The sequence below is a fragment of the Hippocampus guttulatus genome, chromosome 15 (assembly GCF_054856545.1).
Source record: "Hippocampus guttulatus isolate MCC_2025c chromosome 15, RoL_Hgut_1.0, whole genome shotgun sequence".
Taxonomy (NCBI): Eukaryota; Metazoa; Chordata; class Actinopteri; order Syngnathiformes; family Syngnathidae; genus Hippocampus; species Hippocampus guttulatus.
This window is the reverse complement of record NC_141275.1, coordinates 9,620,172-9,637,818: the sequence shown is the minus strand read 5'-3', so window position 1 is coordinate 9,637,818 and position 17,647 is coordinate 9,620,172. Positions and strand designations below refer to the sequence as shown.

Sequence of the window (17,647 nt, the reverse complement as noted above, 5' to 3'; positions counted from 1 at the left end):
GGCTTATTCCAGAATTCCTGCGCTCCATGCTATTTCATTGAATGATTCAATGTTGTATTTTGAACATGCAGCAAATTTTTTTTTTTAATTCTGTCATTTCCATATTGAAACACCTTGTGCTACCACTTAATTTTCATTAACTCGCAATTTTAAGGGAAAGCAATCCAGTCACGTGAATGAAGGGTACACCATGTGACTAAACCAGTCGCAGTGGCGGCTGAGGCGGAATGCGTTTGAAAGCATCCACTCGTGGTGTCTCATTTCAGTGCCATAGCAACCATGCCATGCCTCACTGGATTATGTAAAGTCATTGTGTTATGTAACCACGCCGCAGCTTGCTGCACCACTCCACTTGCGTCTGGCTACGAGTGACACGCTCTTCGTTTACCGCCGCGGACATGGCCTCCGTCAATAAGGCAGGTAAGACACTGCTCTTCGGGAGAAAATGTCACACTGACAATTTTCATTCCGCCGTTCAAATGCTGCGGCTGTCAGGATGACTTGCTGTAATTTCTCATCACTTAAGGAAGAAAAAAAACGTAGCGTGGTTCAGACCCGTTTTGCTTTCCATTATTGGACTTGCTCTCGGAGGGGAAGGCAAACAAAGCATATTTAACTTGTGTATGATTCTTTTATGTCCATCTATGGAAATTATTACAAAATGAGTAGCGCATTGAATTCTTTCTATTTTTTGCATCATTGAATAAACCTCCATACGGACAACTGTCAAGTGGGGAGGAAATTGTAAACAGACTTTGCAGACACCCTGTAAATTATACTTTGTGTGTAATACAGCGAATAATTATTGATCCACTTTGAGGCTGCGTGAGGAACAGTAACGTGCCATCGTCTTGCTGTTTATTAATAATGTTGAATTGAATGCTTTGAATTATTCTGGATTATATTTTTAAGTGATTTGGTAACCCCATGCGAGATGTGCATCCAACACTTAAGAGGCTTTACATTCCAGTTTAAAAGTTATGTCATACGTGAACCTTTATATATGCAAAGACTCTCAACATGAATTCAAATCAGATGTTTCCTTTTTGCAAAATCACATTGCTTTGGGACTTGCCTTAAGCCAGGCAGCACATGTGTATCCCTGATGCGAGTGCACCGCCGCCTCAAAAAAAATGAAATACATTCTTATTTTTCATGACGCGTGCACACAGCAGAAGAGCTTTTCTGCTTGTGTCATTTGAAATCAGCTTATCAGATATGGAAGTGTCACTTTGACTCCTCCCATATATCGTATTTTACAAGTCTATAATGTTCTTGAAAGTGTTGGCACAGTTACCTTGAAAAAGTAACCAAATACGTGCGTGAAAGAGCCAGCAAAGCTGAAATGTGGAACCTGGAGTCTGTTAACTGCATCTGGATTACATTGCGAAATACGGATTTCCCTCTTCAAGGAGAAGGAAACGCGCAGATGAAGATTTCGTGATCTTATATAAGAAACTGTAGTCTGATTACTTGACTGGAATGTGTTGTCATGACTTGAAAATGTGCCCGTTTTGGAGTTCACGCGTTAGTTTCCAAGTAAGGCGTTACCAACATCATTGGTTACGTGAGCCGTTTGTGTTTGCAGAAGATGCCCAAAATGAGGTGAAGAAAGGTGAGGAGAAGAACGGTGAGGTGAAGAACGGTGAGGAGAAGAAGGGTGAGGAGAAGAAAGGTGAGGACAAGAAAGGTGAGGTGAAGAAAGGTGAGGAGGAGAAAGGTGAGGAGAAGAAGAAAGATGAGGAGAAGAAAGGTGAGGTGAAGAAAGGTGAGGAGGAGAAAGGTGAGGAGGAGAAAGGTGAGGAGAAGAAAGGTGAGAAGAAGAAAGATGAGGAGAAGAAAGGTGAGGTGAAGAAAGATAAGGAGAAGAAAGGTGAGGTGAAGAAAGGTGAGGAGAAGAAAGGTGAGAAGAAGAAAGATGAGGAGAAGAAAGGTGAGGTGAAGAAAGGTGAGGAGAAGAAAGGTGAGAAGAAGAAAGATGAGGAGACGAAAGGTGAGAAGAAGAAAGGTGAGGTGAAGAAAGGTGAGGAGGAGAAAGGTGAGGAGAAGAAAGGTGAGAAGAAAGGTGAGAAGACGAAAGGTGAGGTGAAGAAAGGTGAGAAGAAGAAAGATGAGGAGAAGAAAGGTGAGGAGAAGAAAGGTGAGAAGACGAAAGGTGAGGTGAAGAAAGGTGAGAAGAAGAAAGATGAGGAGAAGAAAGGTGAGGAGGAGAAAGGTGAGAAGACGAAAGGTGAGGTGAAGAAAGGTGAGAAGAAGAAAGATGAGGAGAAGAAAGGTGAGGAGGAGAAAGGTGAGAAGAAGAAAGATGAGGAGAAGAAAGGTGAGAAGAAGAAAGATGAGGAGAAGAAAGGTGAGGAAAAGAAAGCTGAGGAGAAGAAAGGTGAGGAGAAGAAAGATGAGGAGAAGAAAGGTGAGAAGAAGAAAGGTGAGGAGAAGAAAGGTGAGGCGAAGAAAGGTGAGGAGAAGAAAGGTGAGGCGAAGAAAGGTGAGGAGAAGAAAGGTAACACGACAGAATTGAAAGGTTTGGAGACCCTCGCTCCCCTGGTCCGCTCTGTCGAGGAGACCCCCGATGCGATCCATGCTGAGGTACAAGGGACCATTCCCCACTGGATCAATGGCAGCCTGCTCCGAAACGGCCCGGCAAAGTTTGAGTTTGGAGACACTCCGTGAGTTCAAACTTTCAACAATATTTAAATAGGCGAAACTTTTTTTTTATGTCACAATATACAGTTTCTGTCCGAATTGTGTCACTTGAACCATGCAGTGTAAATCCAAACCTTTAGAGGATATTTCAGTTCAAAGGCCCATATCTGAAATAAAGTCTTTCCTCCATGACAGCTTCAACCACTGGTTTGATGGGATGGCCATGCTCCACAAATTCAAGATGGAGAAAGGCAAGGTGACGTACACCAGTCGCTTCCTGCGCAGCGAAGCCTACAAGAAAAATTGCGAGAAGGACCGTATCATGGTGTCAGAATTTGGTACCGTGGCAATGCCCGACCCTTGTCAAAACATCTTCCAGCGATTCTTCTCTCGCTTTGAGATGATAAGTGAGTATTAACATGCGAATTGTATCGCTGTCAAAACATATTGCTTTGTGATCCTACACTGTAGTTTTGGATCTCTTCCGAAACATGCAATCATGCTACCTAAAAATGTTTTGTGACAATGCAGTAAGCGAAATGTCTTAAAATGTTCCATTCCTTTCGTGTTTGTGGAAACTTTGATGTCCAACCCTGTCATTGGGGTTAACTATACACTGTGTTATGAAACAGGACAAGTTGCAGGAAGGTGAATTAGAGGAGGTAGCAGACATTTGTTGATACAATAGCCTTCTTAGAATAACGACCTCCAGAATGTACAACGTACTCTGCAGATTTCCACGAAAGGAAAGACGCTCACATGCTCTCTCGTATTTGTCTGTTCCAGAGCCCACAGACAACGCAAATGTCAACTTTATGAAATATAAAGGAGACTACTATGTCAGCACAGAGACCAACCTGATCCACAAGGTGAACCCAGAGAACCTGGAAACACTCCAACAGGTACACACGTACAGCCTATGCGGTAATTAGATGCAACTTCGTGTCTTGCTAAATGTTTTACATTTTCAGACCACTTGTCTTGACATAATACTCGATTGACAGATGCTCACTTTTTTGTCTTGTTGGTAATTACAGTATGTATGCAGGGAATTGCCGGCAGATTTGTAAGAAGTAGGGTTGTGCCACTGTGGGAGTGGTCATGACCACCCTTCAATTATGGGCAATCAAAGTAGCTAGATGCGGTGTGAGCAGGGACAAGGTTTAGATTGACTTTCTGCCATCAAACAGTCACGCCGAAAGGTACAAGACACTCCGCCAAGCAATTTGGCAAACACGCAGCAAGACTTGCTCTAAAATGTAAATCAGGATCTGCCGGCTTTTGCGTCGCTCCGCAGATGCCTACAAAATTAGAGCTCACAGTGTTGTTTTTGTAACACAACTGAATGAACAAGGTGGGAAAAACAAAGTTCAGCACAAGGTCACGAGAGTATGCCCATGATCGATTTTTTTCGCAGATCGTTTTCCTCATGTTTTGCTGTCAGGTCCTAAAGACTCTTTGATCAAAGTAATGACGCTGAACAACAAAATAAACGACAACTCAATGTCCAAAAGCTGAAATGCGGATGGTAATAGCTACTGTGCTTTGCAGGTAGACTGGAGCACGTTTGTTGCCGTTAATGGAGCGACCGCCCACCCTCACTACGACCCTGACGGCACCTGCTTCAATATGGGCAACTCCTATGAAGGCAAAGGTAAATTTGCCCTCTTTCTCGCCAAAATCCTTTCTCGTCTCCAAAATTGTCTCCATACTCTGACAAATGAACATTGGGCATTTTTCAGGAACCACGTACAACATCATCCGCGTACCTCCTGGGAAGTCGAGCGACTACGACACCCTGCAAGGTGCCAGCATTCTCTGTTCCATCGCGCCTTCGAACAAGTCCCACCCCTCCTACTACCACAGCTTTGGTAAGTTAGCGCACTGCAGCTGGACGCGCTGGTGCTTGCTCCTGAACAGTCTTTATTCCCTCCAGCCATGTCGGAGAACTACGTGGTGTTCATTGAGCAGCCGATTAAAATAGACCTGGTGAAGATAGTCACGTGTAAGTTGCGGGGCAAAGCGTTCAGCGACGCCGTTTACTGGGACCCCAAGCAAGAAACCGTCCTGCATCTTATCAACAAGAAAACGGGCGAGGTGAGAGGTCGCAAACCGGCTTGAGGTGAAGGATCGCTCAATTGGATTGAAGTCTAATGCCGTCTCAATCCTGTCAGGCCAGCCCAGTGAAGTACTACGCCAAAGCTTTCTCCAACTTCCATCAGATCAACGCCTTTGAAGAGTCCGGATTCTTGATTTTGGACCTGTGTTGCGCTGACGACGGCAAAGCCCTCGACATCTACACCCTTCAAAATTTACGCAAGTCGGGAGAAGCACTGGATAAGGTTAGCTCGGCACAGAAAGCTCTGTGTCATTCAAATTTTGCTGTTGACCAGTGTTCCTAAATAATATTTTTACGGCCCAATGTTACACATTTTCACGATAGAGAATTACAGCGGAACAGTTCAGGACGATATTCCACCTCTCATTTGTTCAGAGTTGAAACAATTTTGTGTAAAAGAAAAAAAAAATGACGTCATTGGCATTGTTTTCATCCAGCTCTACAACAACATGAGCAAGGTTTTCCCTCGCCGCTTTGTTTTGCCCCTCCAAGTGAGCGATGACACGCCAATCGATAAAAACCTGAACACTCGGCCTTCCAGTAAAGCAACATGTGTCAAAAAGAGCAAGACAAGGGTAAGTGGGGATTCATTTCAAGCTTCTTAACTGTTCTCCTGGAAATTATTTTAAATATGAACCGTATGTTCCCCTCTGAAGGTATTGCAGTAAATCTAGTTCAAGACTAAGGAATGCAAAACTTGGAGCAGCAATCGAAATAAACAGAAGAACTTAAGATCAAACAAAAAACGTAGATTCTTTTTAGATGAGAATGACAATTTGATCCCCACTTTGTCATCAGGTGTTCTGCCAATCCGAGGATCTCCATGGCGATGACCTCTCCAAGTACGGCGGACTGGAGTTCCCTCACATCAACTACGAGCGATACAACACGAGGCCTTATCGGTATTTCTACGGCTGCGGCTTCAAACACTTGTTTGGAGACTCGCTTCTCAAGATGGACCTCAACGACAGGACGCTGAAGGTGTGTAGCCTTTTCCATGATGCACCGTAACACTGCCCACCAGGGCACAATCCACAATTTGATTTTGGGACAGACAATGATGTAAAAATACGCAAAAGCTCAAGTCGCGACTTTTTAATGTTGCTCTGTTTGACCCTAATCCGTTCCCATGTGACCTCAGGTGTGGTACCAGAAGGGCCTCTTTCCATCGGAGCCGGTTTTTGTGCCCTCACCAAACGCCGTGGAGGAGGATGATGGCGTCATCCTCTCCGTGGTTCTGTGCCCTTCGCAGGTAAGATGTTTCAAGTCGGAATATTCTGTCAATGTACAGCTTGGGCTTTCTGTGAGCGAATCATGTCAAGAAAATGACATGGACCAATGTCTAAAAATGAGATGCTGCCCATCTGCGGAGGGAAATACTGACACCCTCATTTTTGGGCATTAAATACAAGAGCACTTTCAATTTTTTGAAAGTTGGACGACCCTTAGCTATGACGCTACCGATATTAGAATATATGCAGTGAACTGCTTTTTCACTAATATTTGCTTTGTTTTGTTGATTCCTCCAAAATCAGGATAAAGCCACATTCCTCCTGGTTTTGAACGCCAGGACGTTTGAGGAGTTAGGAAGAGCCAACGTGCCTGTCAACATGCCCTACGGCTTCCACGGTGTCTTCAACGCATCTGTTAAATGAATATGTTACTGCATGTTTTCTCACGTAGGATATTGTTCATGATCATATTCTAAAAATACCAAGCAGGCTGACTGATCACTTTTATATCATGGTACTGGACTGATTTCCTGCTTTCTGCCTTACAAAGCTACACTGCTCTGTTATCAACCGGATGCAAATGAAGACAATTCTTACAGTGTCCATTTTTATTTTTTATATTCGTTAATACATCTTTTCTACGAGCACTATACTGCGACACCGTACTCACGAAGTGCTGCAAACGCCTTCCTTCAATAAATGTGTTTAATCAATGTCATTTGAATGTAGCACTGTTTTTTTTATTAACTAGTTGTGTATCTTTTCTTGAACATTCTGATACCATACAGTACGATGGTCATAATTAGACAAAGAGAAAGAAAACACAATTCAAATTAATGAACCAATTATTGACTAAAATTAAAACTGCCAATCCAGATGCACTCCCCCCCGATGACCATGCGATGCTGTCGAGGAGTGTCAACCAGGACGGCCGCACAACATCCAGAGCCTTGAGGAACTCCGGGCGGATCCCATCCACTTCCGGCGGCTTTGTCACCGAGGAGCTTTTTAACCATTTTTTTGTCAGTTAAATTTTGATGGCCCTAGCCCATATATACTGTGTCAGCGCAGTGCAAAAACCGCAACCCAAAACTTTGTGAAGCCCCACCGGCTCGCCCTGGATGCTGCAGCTACATTATAATATTACCAAGAGAAGACATGGACGAGATATACCGGTAAGTGTTATTTTCATTGACTGCACACTGTGCAATTCGCTGGCAGAGACTCTCCACAACTCGCTTTTCTTGACATGGTTAGATATGAAATGATAAATATAACTAAGTATTATTTTACCACACTATTCTGCATGGAGTTAGCTGCTAAATGTTTTGAAACAAATGTATTCAAATTTTAATGGCATTTGTTTTCACTTTATTACATGTACAGCAAAACAAAACATAAAGGGAACACAATGTGACTAAACCAGTTTACTTGTCAGGTGCGTTTACTTGGGAGACGTTATGTCCACGTGAAGTCACCAAACTGGAATGAATAACGTAATCGAGATGTTATTGAAAAACTGCGAGGCGTGCTCAGCATTACTCATCACTTTGGCCAAGGGCGAGCGCGCGATTGTATTCATCCACCAATGCCACCAATGTCCCCAGTCAACAAGGCAGGTAAGACGATTCCGTTCTGTCGATAATGTCATTTTAACACTGTCCGTCCGGTCATTACAATGAATCAATAGTGTGACAGGACTGTACCGATGGGACTTACTGCACTTTCTCATCAGTGACTGCTAAAGGATCATCCAGTATGTGGAAGTTGACATGCAATCTATGGAAGATCCACTTTGCTAAATTATTGTAACTGCTTGAGTGCTCTTCAAAACAGAAAAAGGCAATGAAAGCATGCACAGTGGAGCAGCCACTTCTCCGAGGGCATTTTCCTGCAGCCCTTCATCTTAATAAAGGGACTCTCACACTATTCTCGTTTACATTGTATAGCATCGCATTATGCGTTAAGTGCTGCACAATTGGCATCCGTTGTAGCGAGGTCATCCCAGAAGGAGGGATTAGCTCCCCCGGTCCTCTATCTGCGGCCCCTTTTTAGTTTCTTACTTTTCCTCTTGTGGGCTGAAGATCAGAGGATGTTGTTAATATTTGTCAACTGTGGGACTGTGAGGCCCTTTGAGGCTCTTTTGTGATTAAGGGCTGTATAAATAAATGTGACTTGACGTTTGACTTGTCTTGAATAATAAATGGGATTCAGAAAAAAAATTGCTCTAATGGCGTTTCCGTGAATAACGGGATAGGTTCCAAAAAATAAAATCAGTGAAGATGTGAATCCGTAATTGCCAAACCGCGAATACGCAGGGTCCACATCAACTTGAGCGCATGTAAACACAACTGGGAAACAAGCGACGCTTTCATGTGCACTCACTCTCCCTGCTGGCCAAAACCTTGATTGCCATTTGAACTACAATCCAGCATTTGTGATGGTCTTCTTGATATCCCTCAAGCTGATATTCAATGACACAACCAGAAAAAAAAAAACCTCTTCTCTCCAGCTTGCGGAGTCATGAAAGAATGGGACAAAAACGTTTTTTGCGTTGGTCGACATCCATCATTGGATGCACAAGAGCAATCTGGTAAGTTTGATACTGAGAAATGGATAAAATGTTTGTTGGGAGCTGCGAATTTGCTTAACATTGGGGACGTACGCGGCTGTTGTCTGGCTTTGCTGCATGAAGACGGCACCGAAATGCAAAGTTTCCGGAAGTGATTGGAAATGCATTCATTTGAATAGATTTGACATGTTACTTTTCACTCCTCGCACATATGTTTGTATGTTCAGAAGATGCCCACAATGAGGTGAAGGAAGGTAACACTACAAAATTTAAGGGTTTGGAGACCATCGCTCCCCTGGTGCGCTCCATCGAGGAGACCCCTGATCCAATCCCTGCTGAGATACACGGGACCATTCCCCGCTGGATCAACGGCAGCCTGCTCCGAAACGGCCCGGCAAAGTTTGAGTTTGGAGACACTCAGTGAGTTCAATCCAATCCCCCTGAAAAGCATCTGCGTGTCGGGCAGGATTTACACTGCAGGTCCGAGTGCCCAATTCTGCAGACACCCGAATCGCACGGAAATAATTTCCGCAAGCGTCATTGCTGGACAGTTGACAGCAAGAAAGTAAATAATGTTAGCCTCCATCAATAAAACGTTCAGTTGGCTTGGGCTAACTCCCGAAAGCAGGAGTGCCCGAGTCAGATCCTTGAGGACAGAAGCCACTGATAAAAATCCTGATCATTTAAATCAGGTGTGTTGGAGGAGGGAAACATCTAAAACGGGCTGGACAGGTGTTCTTGAGGATCTGAAGGTATCAAATCCCAGAATGCATGCAGAACCGTGTCTTCAGCCATGCAATGTAAACTAAATCCAACCGTTTGAGTATATTTCAGTTCAAGGGCCCACATCTTGAAAGCCTTTCCTCCTTGACAGCTACAACCACTGGTTTGATGGGATGGCCATGCTCCACAAATTCAAGATGGAGAAAGGCCAGGTGACGTACACCAGTCGCTTCCTGCGCAGCGACGCCTACAAGAAGAATAGCGAGCGGGACCGTATCATGGTGTCTGAATTTGGTACCGTGGCAATGCCCGACCCTTGTCAAAACATCTTCCAGAGATTCTTCTCTCACTTTGAGATCATAAGTGAGTATCAGAAATGTCATTGGCCTTCTCATCAGTACATACTGCTAATGTCTTGGGAGGCCCAAAAGAACTGATGAGTAATTTAGACCAGAAATGTATACAATGTACATTTTGACACACATCAGTCCAACTCCGAATTCTACAATGTCCGAAAAGGCTTGCTACATTTTCTGTTGTTTCGTTTCAAACGATGGAGGCAACTCGACACCGTGTTAGCAAACTGAATGACCTGCAACTAGAGGATGGACGGAGCAGACTTTTGTTTTGAAGCGTGCTGCAGATTTCCACGAGAAGAAATGCGCTCACACTGACTGTTTATCTGTTCCAGAGCCCACAGACAATGGCAACGTCAACTTGATGAAATACAAAGGGGACTACTACGTCAGCACGGAGAGCAATTTCATGCACAGAGTGAACCCGGAGAGCTTAGAAACACTGGAACAGGTACATATATAAACTGCCTTCTATGCAGGGAGCAGTTGTCTTTCTTAAACACTTTATGCCATCTCACACTGCATTTATTCAGGCTTCCTCCATTGTTACCTAAAATAGCACAAAATCCTTCTGCCAGCTCCTGGTGGCACCGAAGACAAAGATTGTTTACAGCTGGGTCCATATGGACGGTTAGGGACGGAGTTCAAGGAAGAGAGGCTGCGGCTCTGACAACAAGAAGCGTTCTTTGATGCCGCCATGCTTTGCAGGTTGACTGGAGCACGTTTGTTGCCGTGAATGGAACCACCGCGCACCCTCACTACGACCCCGACGGCACCTGCTTCAATATGGGCAACTCCTACGGAGGCAAAGGTAAGTCCTCTGCTCTCTGTCTTGTCTCTTAGCTTCGGACAGGCCAAAAGTGTCTCCATGTTGTTACATGTCATGATTGTGCCCTTTCAGGAAGCATGTACAACATCATCCGTGTACCTCCTGAGAAGTCCAATGCTGAAGACACCCTGCAAGGTGCTAAAATTCTCTGTTCCATTGCGCCCGCAAACTTTTCCCAACCCTCCTACTACCACAGCTTCGGTAAGTCAGCGCACATGGCTGGTACTGCTGATAATGCTGGTCCTTGAATCTGAGCACCAATCTCCACTTCAGCCATGTCGGAAAACTACGTGGTGTTCATTGAGCAGCCGAGTAAAATAGACCTGATCAAGTTAGTCACGTGTAAGATGACGGGTAAGGCGTTCTGCGAAGCCGTTTATTGGGACCCCAATCTGGAAACTATCCTGCACCTCATCGACAAGCGTACGGGCGAGGTGAGAGGTCACAGTCAGGAATGAGAAATGACTCAATGGGTTTGAGATCGAATGTGTTTTTTCTCTCCTGAGGCCAGTCCAGTGAGGTACTACACCAAAGCTTTCTTCAACTTCCATCAGATCAACGCCTTTGAAGAGGATGGATTCTTCATGCTAGACCTGTGTTGCTATGGTGACGGCCAAGCCCTCGACATCTACTACCTTCAGAATTTACGCAAGTCGGGAGAAGCACTAGATGAGGTCAACTCATTGTTACGTGCGCATTGTGTTCATGCTTTGCAGATTAAACAGGCCGTGCACAAAGTCTGGCTACATAGGAGACCTTTCTCATCTTGACTTTTTTTTTTTCCTTGGATCCAGGTGTATAACAGCACGTGCCGAGCTTTTCCTCGCCGCTTTGTTTTGCCCCTTCACGTGACCGATGACACGCCAACTGACCAAAACCTGAACACTCGTCTTTCCAGTACAGCAACGTGTGTTAAAAAGAGCAACACCAAGGTAAGCGGGCAATTTTATTTCGCTCTTCTACGAGAAGTCATTTTAAATATTGAGATGTTTATATGTTCGCGCCGAGAGTATTGGGGTAAATCTGATTCAAGATTCAGCAGAGCAATCTAGTCTGAACAAAATGGTATGGGCCCGGTTTATTAATTTAGCATGGACATTGTAATTTATCAAATCTGAGATGAATTCTCGTAGCTGATTTTGCATCTTTAAATTCTTCGGTTATTGTGGTGAGAAGTGGCGTAATAAAATGAGAGGTGACTATCGCTATTCTGCTATTTTTGAAATGCCAGAAACAAAAATTATCGTGACATATCATCGATTACAAAATACAATTTTGAGAGGCAAACTTGGAGCCGGTCACAGGAAGGAGACACCACCTATAACAAATGTCCTTTCAAATCAATATTAGAATCAATTGATGCCATGCAACACACCCACCAACAGCGCACACATTCTGTTTGAGTGAACACACAATTTAGCGCATGTTTTTGGGATCTTCGTAATTTAGGCCTTTTACTGTCTGTCTTCATTTTCTTCAGTCCTGAACCCCGCGCTGTCACTGAGCTGCCTTTGCAGACTGCATCGAAAACGCATGACTTTATGCTCACTGATCCCCTCTTTGTCATCAGGTGCTCTGCCAACACGAGGATCTCCATGGCGACGACCTTTTCAAGTACGGTGGCCTGGAGTTCCCCCACATCAACTACGAGCGATACAACACGAGACCTTATCGGTATTTTTACGGCTGCGGCTTCAGACACATTTTTGGAGACTCTCTTCTCAAGATGGACCTCAACGACAAAACGCTTAAGGTGGGCAGCCTTTCCCATGATGCAATGCAACATAATCAACAGGAGCATACTCAATTGGTATGATGCGGTTTCTTAATTTTTTTTTTAAACAAATTTCCCTGATTGTATTCTGGTTTGCTTTTCTGAACAGCAATCATGAGTGTGTGTATTCCGAACAAGACAAGACAAAACCGAATGCAACACTTTTGTCACTAAAATGCAACATAGACAACACACCTAACACTCTAACACAAACCACAACATACACAGAGGATGATATAAGGTAATTGCTGTTCTACGAAAGTACCGCTCTTGCTCATGTGGCCTCAGGTGTGGCATCAGAAGGGTCTCTTCCCATCGGAACCGGTGTTTGTACCCTCACCAGATGCCACGGAGGAGGACCATGGCGTCATCCTCTCCGTGGTTCTCTGCCCCTCGCAGGTAAAATATTTAAAGAAGGGTGAATTTTGTTGCCAAAACTCAAGATAGACTTTGGTGACGGATTGTACAAATTAGAGTCCAAGACAAATGCACCACTAAGTCAAAATGTAATTCAAAAAAATGATAGTTTGCGACTCAAAACAGCACACCAGGCAATGCATTGCGATGGGAAAAAAACATGACCCATAATCTGGTTTTGAGGCTCTGCACAACAGTAGACCGTACTTTCTTTTTTTTTTTTTTTTTACTTAACCACAAAAACATGGTGTGATTGTCAAGGAAGAAACAACAGATGTCAGATAAAAAAGGAAAGGGCAATAATCAAACAGACAGCATGAATATTTTGAGAGACTTTTGGCCATGATCAATTCCCCTTATTCACTGAGTGTGTTTTCTAGCTACAGCTATTTATTTATTTATTTTTTATTGTCCATCGTTAGGATAAAGCCACATTCCTCCTGATTTTGAATGCCAAGACGTTTGAAGAGTTGGGAAGAGCCAAAGTACCTGTCAACATTCCCTACGGCCTCCACGGTGTCTTCAATGCATCTGCTTGAATGAATTTGTTACAGGTATCATCAAAAATAAAACCAAAAAAAAAAAAAAAATCAAAATCCAAAAACATTAACTAGTGTTAAGTACAATGATTGTTGCATCTTGGAATGCGTGAGAAAGCAATCACAATGTCCAAAGGGATGCCTGGTGGTCAATGTACAACCCTTGGTTGCAAGTTATTATGACTTTTAAATCAAATCAGGTGTAAAATTCATCTTCCCTCCCAAAAAGTTTTCCTTCGCCTCAGGCAAACTTTTCTTGAATTAGCTGAAGGAATGCTGCTAACTTCAGACTCTTCAATTTGGTTTTTATTTAAAGCTCAGTTAGGTTTGACGTTGCGCAAGTGAACAAGAGATGAATCCAACAAAAACACGCTCTTGCTCGACGAAACATGCAGAACAGCTGAAATGGTTCCAAAAACAGGCCACAAAAGCCTTTCCTCTGTTGAGAGTGCAAAGTTCATCTTCGCGATACCTGATACTTTTTACGTCAAACATGTAAAATTCATCCACTTGAGGTGTTAGGTTTTTTTTCACCCTAAATCCAGGCACATATGAACAAATGTGAAAAAAATTAAAATAAGTCACTTTGTAGGAAAAAAAAAAACGTTAACTGGATGTTCAACGCAACGCAGCTCACAGTATAGAAAATGGGTGGATATTTGGAATTGTAGACGTGCAATACATCTGCACGTGTGTATAATTCTGTGCACATTTGACTTGAAATGCTTTTTAACAGGCTGTATCGGTAGCTCTCATGTCAATTCATCGGGCATTTTGAGGACTGCAACTCATTTTTGACTGACTGTTACCAAATAATTTTTAAATATCAATGTGTCTGGAAATATTTTGGCAACTATATTTTTAGGCTAATGACCTGGTTGTTACAATATGCTTAATTTGCGTTAGGATTATGAGAGGGTTCTTCGGTCAAAAAAAAAATTAATAAACCTGTTTGGGTTCTTGGTGCCAAAAAGTTTGCGAACCGTTGAATTCATGTCACAAAATCAATTTTTAAAAATATCAGATGTGCTTGTTTACTACGTAAACTTTTTTTTTTTTTTAATCTGTGTAGATTCTCAGTAATGCCGTCATGGTCATCCACTCTTTTTATATGTTAAATGTGTTTATTTGTCGTCGAAAACCTTTCAAAAACGCCAACTTTATGAATGACAAGTATTAGCAAAGGACTACAGTGCACTACTAATCAGTGGCAATTCCACACGTGACCGTTAGAGGGCAGCATGTGAACCCGCACTTGTCCTCCACCCGGGATGTGTGAGGAAAATCGTGGGAGGAAAGTTCAAAAGTGGTAAGAAGACGTATTTTGGTGCAAATTGGGTGAGAAGAGGGTGGATTTGAAATGCAGTCGGTGGAAATAGATCTGGGAAGTGACTCTTAGTGGCTCCACTGACATTCAACTGCTGAAGATAAAAAGGAAGCAGTTGCTAGGGTGGCTAAAAAGGGGGGTGGGGGGGAGATGATTCAAACCTGTGACTTTTTAATAACAGGACAATCTGTAACCCCCACCCACACTCACTTGAAAGAACACCAGAGATGCATGGAACTGGTTAATTGTTCCTTCACAACTCAAATCTGCCGGTGGAATTTTTTTAGTTAAAGCGATGTCACATTGAATTAATTTCAACAAATATCCCAGCAGGGGTGCAACGAGACTTTTTGGGCCCCATGAAAACAGAATATATCACACTCCATTAAACAATTACGATCTGGTGTGAGAGACCCTCTCAGCTGCGGGACAATATTTCCACTCTAGATGGAATTTTGCACCATGTACTTTGACAGAGTACATTCTCTCTATTTACGTCATACTTCTGTCACATTAAAACCAGAAAATGTTGATTCTTATGAACAGAAGCATGAAATAATTTCGTTTTGAATCAAAGTACATTGTAATTAAGATTCAGCGCAGATTTAGAATGACCTCAGCTCAGTGTCATTTGGAGGCCGTGTGCACGGTTAGGGAACAGATGTGCACTTTCGAAGAAGAGAGGGGGAAAGTAAAGCAACAACGAGCCAAACATTGGAAATCCAACAGTCATTAGTTTTGCCGCCATGCCAATATGATCGAGCTGCATGAATTTTCGCTCGCAACAAGTGGCCGCGCAAAGAACTGTAACCGCATCAAAGGGTATAAGTGACATTATCTATCACATCGGTAAAGTTAAAAAAAAATTCCTGTTGAGCAATCAAAAAACTGAATATTTTCTGAACTTGTTTTTGTACTTAACTGACAAACTCCTCTAACCCCGTCGACATGAAAAGTCAACATTTGACTTAAAAAAAATATATATATACTGTATATACTGTATATATATATATATATATATAACCGAATCTGCTCTACGTCGAGTGCGCACAATGTGTTTCCAATAGACGACTGATAAAACAGAGACCAGGCAAAACACCAGTTTTTCATTGCACTCTACGTTCCCTTCTGATAATGCGACGAAGCTCATTTCCTATTTGCACTCGGCACCCGTTGGTCTGCTTTCACTTACGCCCAAGCTCAAGTGCACGTGTGTGCCCCCCTGACCTCCGAGTACTGTACACTGTGAGCCAGGCCCGCCGCACCCCGCGTTCCACATTGTGTCTGCCGCATCCAGTTGTATTCCCGTCAACCGTATCCGTTTTCTATACTGTTTATCCTGGGGAGCGGGGGCCTTTCCCGGCTGTGGGAAAGGCTGACGACACCCGCGGACTGGGCGTCAGTTAGTCACAAGGTATTAGAGACACAGAAGGAGTCAATCTGAGTGGGAACTCAACAGAATGCTGCCTTGCACTGTAGTCAGGCAAATGTAGTAGTACTGGACCACAAATGACCCAGTCGGATTCCTGTTAACCCATAAAACATGTCTGACATATTAATCAGGACTGCATGGGGTTGTGGGGGGGTTGGCGCGGCTGTTGCTCTCATTGGGCCGAGTTACGCTGCCTGCCGGCCAATAAGAGAAGATTGCTTTCTCTCCTTCTCCTAGCAACAACGCTCCTTTTCTCCGCAGCGAAGCGGAGGGCAAAGCGACAGCCCTAATTTGATATGATGAATAATTGCAACTTAATAGCTTTGCAGCAGAAGGCAGGAAGCGGCCGTTTAGACGTTTTAGCGCGGCGAGGTGATACGATTTCAGTCGCCCGCTTCCTCCATCACACTCCTCCTTCTGCTTTCAGGCAGCGCCGAACCATCTTAAAGGAACAGCCCTGCATATTTAAGGACCGCCCCGCCCCCGCTCTCCCCACTTGTCCAGAGGCATTGTGGGTGATCATCTGTACTTGTTGACCTCACAGTGCTTGAATGGTGCAGGGGCCTCTCTCAGGAGGGAGAAGGAGTACCTTGGCACGGACGCTATGCTGGCTTCTCGGACAGTTTTTCCCCAACCGTTACTGAGCCAAGACGCATATTTTACATTAGAAAAATATTGCGGCACGCCACCAAATAAAAACACCACCAAAATATACGCACTCAATTTAGGATGATCTCATCTTAATTTACGGAACGCACAAATGTACTTGGTGTAAAATGTGGGCCGGTCGAATTGAATTCTGACGTATTCGTGGCAACGGGTTTTATTTGTACCTTGTTTTGCCTGTCAGTATATGTAGTTGGCCTGGATGGAGAAACATTATTTGTCGCAAATAAATAATTTTTAAAACAATTTGGTGACATTTTCGCCTGACACACGTGGTGTTCTGTTCAGCATCGTTTCAGGCAACACCACAAATGTATTTTTACCTCAAGAAAAACACAATTTAGACACAGTGGTTCTTCAATTTACGAGTGTCCCGACTTTTTCACTCGGCTGACTTCTTTCATAACGAATGAGCTTCTCCATCGCTCCAGAGAAGTGTGAAAAAAATGGGGCACTTAAGGTGGAATCTTTACTCACAAAAGTTTACAATTATTTTCACACAAATACCGCTTGAGTTCAGGGGCTACGCTTCCTAACATCCACACTCACTTGTGCTTTCTCACACAGTGTAAACATCATTGGCTGCACGCAGTGTTCCAGGTAGTTTATTTTTTTAGTATTCAGTTTGGTTCTCGCTGGTTAGGTATGCCCTTGGTTGCCAAATCTGTTTGTGTGTCAATGTGTGAGTGTGTATGTGTGTGAGAGAGAGAGAGAGAGAGAGAGTTAATGCCACTGTTAGCAAAAGCTCATGAAAATGATTTGGCAACACTGCCTGATGATCTCTCACGACACACCAATGTGCTTCAGCACATTCGCTTGCTATCTTTGTACACACGCACGCAAGCACGCACGCACGCACTATGTGAGCAAGGCTCACTTGTTGAAACAAATTCATCACAAAGCTGAGTCAAGAAAAGATTTCGAGATACAGTAAGACAGCAAAAACAATTTGAATTTGATTTGAGAGGGGCTCTTTCAACACCTGTTGCCACGCTGCAAGAGTGTACTTCACGTGGCT

At 43.5% G+C, this 17,647-nt stretch overlaps 2 protein-coding genes across 6 annotated transcripts; both read left to right on the top strand.

The window, feature by feature from the left end:
• The first annotated feature begins 253 nt into the window (after positions 1-253).
• On the top strand, positions 254-6,712 carry LOC147193763 (carotenoid-cleaving dioxygenase, mitochondrial-like). Its single transcript, XM_086130982.1, has 12 exons — positions 254-420; positions 1,589-2,666; positions 2,839-3,050; positions 3,430-3,545; positions 4,195-4,297; positions 4,386-4,514; positions 4,580-4,740; positions 4,818-4,985; positions 5,200-5,337; positions 5,561-5,743; positions 5,904-6,014; positions 6,298-6,712. Exons 1-12 carry the CDS (start codon positions 399-401, stop codon positions 6,415-6,417), a joined length of 2,541 nt encoding a protein of 846 aa, XP_085987108.1. The 5' UTR covers positions 254-398; the 3' UTR covers positions 6,418-6,712.
• Positions 6,713-7,455: 743 nt separating this feature from the next.
• Positions 7,456-16,875, top strand: LOC147193762 (carotenoid-cleaving dioxygenase, mitochondrial-like). 5 transcript variants are annotated; one of them, XM_086130880.1, is made up of 14 exons: positions 7,456-7,613; positions 8,507-8,587; positions 8,797-8,986; positions 9,441-9,652; positions 9,981-10,096; positions 10,354-10,456; positions 10,547-10,675; positions 10,748-10,908; positions 10,981-11,148; positions 11,269-11,406; positions 12,045-12,227; positions 12,537-12,647; positions 13,088-13,219; positions 16,391-16,875. In XM_086130880.1, exons 1-13 carry the CDS (start codon positions 7,583-7,585, stop codon positions 13,202-13,204), a joined length of 1,740 nt encoding a protein of 579 aa, XP_085987006.1. In that variant the 5' UTR covers positions 7,456-7,582; the 3' UTR covers positions 13,205-13,219; positions 16,391-16,875. The 5 variants fall into 5 exon arrangements, with proteins under 5 accessions (XP_085987006.1, XP_085987005.1, XP_085987007.1 ...); XM_086130879.1 differs by having other exon boundaries at positions 8,794-8,986; XM_086130883.1 differs by lacking the exon at positions 8,507-8,587 and adding an exon at positions 9,259-9,366 and having other exon boundaries at positions 7,493-7,613; positions 8,794-8,986.
• Positions 16,876-17,647: the final 772 nt, after the last annotated feature.